The 7,809-nt window shown below is 42.6% G+C and overlaps 1 protein-coding gene across 1 annotated transcript in view; it reads left to right on the forward strand.

Annotated features, from left to right (window-relative positions):
- GRM7 (glutamate metabotropic receptor 7) overlaps positions 1–5,576 on the forward strand; it is a 526,714-nt gene extending 521,138 nt beyond the window's left edge. Inside the window, exon 9 of the mRNA XM_029243336.1 lies at positions 5,046–5,576. Within this exon, the coding sequence (XP_029099169.1) occupies positions 5,046–5,576 (531 nt within the window). The remainder of the gene's footprint in view (positions 1–5,045) is intronic.
- Positions 5,577–7,809: the final 2,233 nt, after the last annotated feature.

The following is a 7,809-nucleotide window of genomic DNA, read 5'->3' on the forward strand; positions in this document are numbered from 1 at the left end:
ACAAGACATGAATAGGTAGGCCTGGATTTTCAGAAACTACTTTCTAGTTAATAAATAAGACCTATATTAAAAGTTTAAAATATATGGCAGAAGTTACTAAGGAAGACTTATCTGGAGATCTATACCCCAGCCTCCCAATATAAACATTAGGCAGAATATAAATATTAGCAGCTCACATTTCATGGGTACTTGTTTCACAGGCATTCTGCTAAGCAATTTTTTAAAAAAATTAATTCATTTATTTATTTTATTTATTTATTTTTGGCTGTGTTGGGTCTTCATTGCTGCACGCGGGCTGTCTCTAGTTGCAGCGAGCGGGGGCTACTCTTCACTGCGGTGCGCGGGTTTCTCATTGTGGTGGCTTCTCTTGTTGTGGAGCACGGGCTCTAGGCGCCTGGGCTTCAGTAGTTGTGGCATGAGGGCTCAGTGGCTGTGGCTCGCGGGCTCTAGAGCAGAGGCTCAGTAGTTGTGGTGCACGGGCTTAGTTGCTCCGCGGCATGTGGGGTCTTCCCCAGACCAGGGCTCGAACCCGTGTCCCCTGCATTGTCAAGAGGATTCTTAATCACTGTGCCACCAGGGAAGTCTCAGCACTTTTCATATATTAATGAATTAGATCTTCAAAGCCACCGTTTGAAAACTGAACTATGATTATCTTCCTTTTACAAGTAAGGAAACTGAGAGACAGAATGGTTACAGCCAAGGATTCCGTGCATCAGATTTTAAGAAAACTGCTGTTCTAGAGTATCGTGTAGAACACTTCGCTGGGGACTTCCCTGGGGGCGCGGTGGTTAAGAATTTGCCTGCCAGTGAAGGGGACACGGGTTCGACGCCTGGTCCGAGAAGATCCCACGTGCCGCGGAGCAACTAAACCCGTGCACCACAACTACTGAGTCTGAGCTCTAGAGCCCACGAGCCACAACTACTGAGCCCGTGTGCCACAACTACTGAAGCCCGCGCCTACGGCCCATGCTCAACAACAGAAGCCACCACAGTGAGAAGCCTGCACACCACAACAGAGTAGCCCCCGCTCGCCGCAACCAGAGAAAAGCCCATGCACAGCAACAAAGATCCAACACAGCCAAAAATTTAAAAAATAAATAATAATAATTTAAAAAACACTTTGCCGGCTTGACTCTGAATCCCTTGCCTAGATGTTCCTTAGTTATGTATGTTGGATTACACATGGGGCTTGGTAGAAAAGCCACATTCAACCAAGGAATAGAAACTGGATTCTGGAAATTCATTTAACTTGATGATAAAATTAAGGCTTAAGTGTCCAAACACGTGGACATCGCAAGGCAGTCAGCATCCTTCCCACAAGCCTAAGCCATCGAGGATTGACCGTGGTCGGGGAGACTTTTCTCCACTGTGGATGAGCCTCAGACAGCCGGACAGGATGAGGTCAGTCCTAGGGAGAGGCTTGATCTCAGCTATGAGTGCCAGAACCCCTGTGCTCTGATAAAAGGGATCAATAATGCTCACCAACACCTTCCCATCTCTGAAGAAATTATAAGGAGGATAAAGTAAAATGGTGTACAGTACCCCAAATCAAACAGGGTAATTTTACAATACACAATGTTCATTTTACAATAAGCACTGGGTAAAACAGGAATAGCCTTCAGACTAAAAATAAATATGTTGCAATTTGCTAAAAACATTGTACTAAAGGGGCTGCTGGGATGAAAACTCAGAGTCAAAAGGTGAGCGTCCCACCAAAGGCCAAAAAAAAGAGTGACTTAGCTCCCTTCCTGGGGCTGAGTGGGGTTGTATCCCTGTGAATCAATACCTCTGGGTTCTCTGCAGACTGTAGCCTTCCTATCTACCCATATAACTTATTTAAAAATACTTTCATAGTACTTACTACACGCTAGGTCCTGTCCTAAGCACTTTACAAATAGTAACTCATTCAGTCACCAAGATAACATCATGAGGTAGGGACTAATGTTATCCCCATTTACAGATGTGGAAGCTAAGGCCGAGAGAGGTGAAGTAATTCGTCCAAGGTCACAAAACAAGTAAACGGGAATTGAACTCAGACTAGCTTTAGATTCCTCATTCTTAACCACTCTGCAATGTATAGAGGGTTTGGGGGCACAGGAATTTGGTCAATGACGTTCCTTTTGGTTTTCATAGATTTCGGAAGTGTCACCAGAAATTATAAAAATTTCAAAACAAGTATCAAAGTCTTGACGGACTCTAGCCTGAAAATAACGAAATTAAACCCTCCATAAAATAAACAGCATCGCTTTTGAAGTCTTAAATTGCTAAGCAGTCTTTGTTGAGAAAAAGCTTGTATGTATACACATGCAGGCACAAACACTTACACATGTACATAAGCATATGTAAGTTACAGTTATATATAAATCATAAACTCAACACAAACAAGCTATGGATGATTTCTTCAACTGCAAAATTTGCTTTTGAGTGGAGAAAGAGAAACAAAGCTTAAGATCCCATGGGTTAGTTTACAGCCCTTTTTTTCTTGGACTGGCTAATTCATGGTTTGCCAGGCCCTCGTTAGTAGGATGACGGCAATGACCATGAGGGAAGGAAGTGACATTGCCTAGGTTCATAACACTCTGTTCTATGGTAAGACTTTCTTGGATAGGGTAGGCAGCAGAGCAGAATGGAGCTGAAGGTCTAAAGGTACTCTCACAGGAAAGGTGAACTGTAAAACACGGTCTAATTCACAACCAAAGCAGCCGCATAGCACAGGGAGATCAGCTCGGTGCTTTGTGACCACCTAGAGAGGTGGGATGGGGAGGGTGGGAGGGAGACGCAAGAGGGAGGGGATATGGGGATATCTGTATATGTATAGCTGATTCACTTTGTTACAAAGCAGAAACTAACACACGACTGTAAAGCCATTATACTCCAATAAAGATGTTAAAAAAAAAAGGATCATTAATTCAATATTGTCTTGTCTTTATATTTTACATTTACTATGTATTATACAGTTAGCGGCTGGCAGCTCCCTTAAAGCGTTCAGAGACATGCCCATTCAAATTAACGTTTGCTGGATAACAGTATTCCTTCCAGAAGAGATGGCAAAGTCTCTTTTAATTTCTTCTCCAGAGCCTCAGATTGAAGAAATAAGGTCAGAAATGGCCAGGCAGCTAATAGGTCTGATGCCAATTCTTGTGTATTTAGAGAAAGGCTGTTCGACCACAGACTCATCAGTAGGAAGAACGTGCCCCTTGTATAAACACACGAGCTCCTCCACTGCATGACCATTAAGTGCCGACTCTTTGCCAGCACTGCAGACACAATGACACACTACATACGCGAGATTCCTGCCTTTGTGGAACCCGTGGCTTAGTTGGGGAGTTGGGCAGTCAAACAATCAGGGTAGTGGGCAGATGACTACAAATGGAGAGCCATAATCAAAAAACCCCCAAAAACCAAAAGAAAAAAAACAAGTGTTTCGAGTGCCTGTAGGTAAAGAAGCTGGCCGAGACTTGAGGCTGTGGGGGTAGAGGGCAGACTGGGATGGATGTGCTAAGAAGCAGAGGAGGAACATTCCATACAGAAGGAGACAAGAATAAAGGAAAATCACATGCGTGCATGTAGAAAGGTCTGTGGTTGCATGAACCCAGCATCTTCAAGACCTGAAGGAGTGCCACATGGATGGTGTCCTAGGGAGAGAGGTGGGGGAGAGTGGTGGGCAATTAGTCTGAAAAATGAGGCAGGGGGAAGACCACGTGCGACCTTGCAGAATCGATTAAGGATGGGGATTTTATCCTCAGATACAAGGGAAGACATAGTTGTGGAAAACCATGATCAAATACATTGTCAAGAGGCTAGGTTTTCCACTGATGTAAAAGGCCATGGGAGCTAGTCACGTGGGCTTTCTTTTTTTTTAATGTACTTGAAATTTATTTATTCATTCATCTATCTACCTGTTTGTTTATTCATTTACTTTCAGCTTTATTCAGGTATGATTGATGACTACACATTGCATATATTTAGGTTATACAACATTATTTTCTAAGGTGTACAATGTAGACAACGTGTACAATTGTGAAATGATGACCCCACAATCGAGTTAATGAACACATCCATCACCTCACATTGAATCTAGGCTTTAGGAGTCATGCAAAACACAAACATGTCTGAATGACGGGCTATGGATCATGACAGGGCACATCATAAATGCAACTGGACCAAGGCAAGTTGTCTGTAGCTACTGATCTTACCATTCCCCACCCCCTTCAACCTTCATCTTTTCCAATTTAGGCAAGACAATGATTTAACACACTGAACAGTAAGTGAATGGGTTGCTCTACTGATTTCTCAAGGAAGCAAAAGGATACAAAGACAGCTATGGGGGCACCATCGAACTACACGTAACGCATGTCAGAATGAGGCTTTGTAGCCTTTTAGCAACTGTCAATGTATGGAGACCGGACAAGCCAACATCACTACATCTTGGCCCTTGCCATTGGTGTTTTGTAAATCACCATGAAGCGAGAAGGGCTTACTTTCCAGGGAAACTCAACTCGCTACTATGTAGGTATGGTGAAGGTGAACCCTTTCTCAAAAACATGCAGAAAGATACAAATATTGACATAATGACTTTTCAAATAAGGTCCCAGAGTTATCTATGTAGCAAGAGATCATGTAATGTTAATTGTTTTGTGAATGTATGCGGGGTAAAGAAACAACTACCCCTTACTCAAGGTTGCAAATATGATCTTCATGGTTTCCTATCCAGCTGCCATTCTGAGTAAAGGGACTTCAAGTCTGATTCAAGGTTGACCCTGAACTTGAATGAAGGATACTTCTCCAGGACAGGCCTGCACATGGATTCCCCCAATGATTTTCAATCAATGAAAAAAAAAAAAAATATATATATATATATGTATGTATGTATGTATGTACGTATGTATAAACTCTCCAAGAAATGTGCAGAGCCATTCTGTCTCCCCGGGGATTGCTATGCTTTCTCTCCCAGACACAGCCATGCTCGACATCGTTGTTAAGTGCTTAGCCTCCCTCTGCGGTCATTTTATTTGTAATAGTGTCTTGTGTGTTGTGTCTCCTAGCTCTACATACAAACTACCACGCTTACCATCTCCATGAACCTAAGTGCATCAGTGGCGCTGGGGATGTTATACATGCCGAAAGTGTACATCATCATTTTCCACCCTGAACTCAATGTCCAGAAACGCAAGCGAAGCTTCAAGGCCGTAGTCACGGCAGCCACCATGTCATCGCGGCTGTCACACAAGCCCAGTGACAGACCCAACGGTGAGGCCAAGACAGAACTCTGTGAGAACGTAGACCCAAACAGTAAGTATCTCTCCTTTCCTTCCATCTCCCCAGCCTGCGTCAGGAAGCTCTGGCAAACGTGGTGTGTGCTTGCCTTTCTTTGGAGAAAGACTGTGACCGTTCTTGTCTTACGGGCTGGGTTGCCTTGGCACATGCTCACGTCTGCTCTCAAGAGTGTGCTCATTCTTGCCACCATTTTCTTTTTGCTCCCTGTGGGAAAGCAGCTTTCAGAGGCTCTGCTTCAGAAGTGTGAAATCTCCCCCTTCCCTGGCTTCATAATCTTTGGTCCCAAACCCTCCAACTGACATAAGCACAGCTGTTAAGCCACCTTCCTTGTTCCCTTCCTCTTAGGGGATCAGCTTCCTGCTAGGGAACCTTCGACATCCCACTGAACTGCAGCAGTAGGAAAGAAATTGGAATATTTAAGAATTTTGGAAGCATAACTTCCTTGCACTGGAACATGAATGTGGAGAAAGTTATGATTCTTTACTAACCAAGCCTTGCAGAAACAAAAAACACATCGCATATTGAATAAAGCCGGTAAACATTCATGCAAGTATACAGGCCCAGACACTACCACGCTAATGGCATCCCCACGTGGGGAAAACACCTACCAGACAATTCCAGAGGAGTTTCATCCCATGAAAGACAAATATTAGAGGTGGGATTAAGGATGAAATGCCAGATTTGATACCTACATGGCCTGTCTGCAATGCCTGGGTAGCCTTTATTCATCCCTGGAAATGACCACAAAGACGACGGACATACAGACACTAGTTTGCTAAAAAAGAAAAAAAGAAAAGGAAAGGAAAGAAAGACCATTTAACCAGAGTTAAATTCTTAAAATCCCCACTTGCTAATTTTACTAATACTATGGTGGTAAGAGTGCATTTCAGATGAAACATATCACTCCTAGGATTTGTTTTCCAGGACATTTTGACTAGTTCCATATAGAATGAGGCAGTTTAGCGTGTTCACGATACTTCCTGTTTTAAACTAGAGGAGGTTTCAGGTTGGCCATTAAGTCGTTCAAGACTTATTGTTCAGTTATGAGCTGATTTTGTTGTAGCCAAAGGTTTACTGCCAAGCAGAAAGCAGTTCCTATTCTAAATACTCTGACGTAATTCTTTATGCTCTACAACTGAGATCTTTAAAAACCAGGAGACAACTGAGTTTAACCCTGACAACTATTGTACAGCGATCCATGATCTTGGCCCAGTCCATTTCTAAATAGTTGGCTGAATGACTACGGTGAATGCTTGAGAGTCTGTGGACAAGGAAACAAAGGCCCATTAACAACATCATGGGCTTCACGTTGACGTTTCAATAGGAGAGATCCTGGGACAGGTGAGAGGAGGGAGAAACAATGGATGGTCAGGCTCTGTTCTTGTGTCTTCAGAAAAAAATGGTCAATTCCAAGGAAAGGGAATAGATAGAGAATTGCTGTGATATTCAATGTGGTGTAGGAAGAGGCTTCGGGTTGAGACAGACCTGGGTTCAAATCCAAGCCACTCCACTTACCAGCGGTGTGGCTTTGAGAATTACTGAGGTTTTCTAAAGTTCAGCATTCTCATGGATGAAATGGAGATGATAATATCTATGTCACAAGTGCGTCATCAAATCTCATACATCTAAAAAAACAGTATATCAATTACATGTTAATGTTCTTCCATTTCTGTAAAGGTGAAAAAGCCCACATTTCAGTGTGACTGGTTACATAGACGTGATGGTGACGTTAAAGGCATACCAAACACCACAAGGTAGATGGAACTGGCCAATAAAAATATTTCCATGAACATTTTTATGCATCTATTTATATGTATCCTGTATTGATAAATATACCCGCACAGTTATACTTTTGTAGCATTTTATTCTAGGACCCCTTGCCAGATTTATCATAAAACCCTCACCCTGAAGATGTTCCAACAGCAGTTTTACATTTATATTTGTATACACACACACACACACACACACACACACACACACACACACACACACACGTCCAAAATCAATAAGCAGAAAATATGGTCAAAAGTCTACATGTATTGAAAATTAATGACCAAATTAGGAGTTCTGACGTTGGATAATTAACCTAACACTATGCTACTTAGAAATAACTAGCTTTTTAAACAACATTGTAACTGTTGTTAACCTTTAATGATGAGGTTCTATCCTTGTGGAGGCTATGTGGGGTATGATCGTGGCTGTTAAAATGCCAATACTAACACTGACACTAATAATAACAAAAGCCCATCAGCTACCCTTTGAAATAGGCAGTAAACAGAATGCTTTGGGTGGAAGATCTCTTACTCCTCATGGTAACTCTGTAGGCTGGTGATCATTATTCTCCTTTTACTGAAGCATCCTAGGCGTAGGGAGATCAAGGGATATTACCAAAGTCCCACACTAGATAGCAGCAGAGCTTGGTCTGAAACCCAGGTCTGACTCCCAAACCCATGCTTGTTGCTCTTTGCTGCTCTGTTTCTCAGAACATCGGTGACATGTCGTAATTCTAATGCAGAAACTACTCTTTTGGCT

The sequence above is a fragment of the Monodon monoceros genome, unplaced genomic scaffold, assembly GCF_005190385.1.
Source record: "Monodon monoceros isolate NGI ecotype Baffin Bay Population unplaced genomic scaffold, NGI_Narwhal_1 Super_Scaffold_3, whole genome shotgun sequence".
Classification (NCBI taxonomy): domain Eukaryota; kingdom Metazoa; phylum Chordata; class Mammalia; order Artiodactyla; family Monodontidae; genus Monodon; species Monodon monoceros.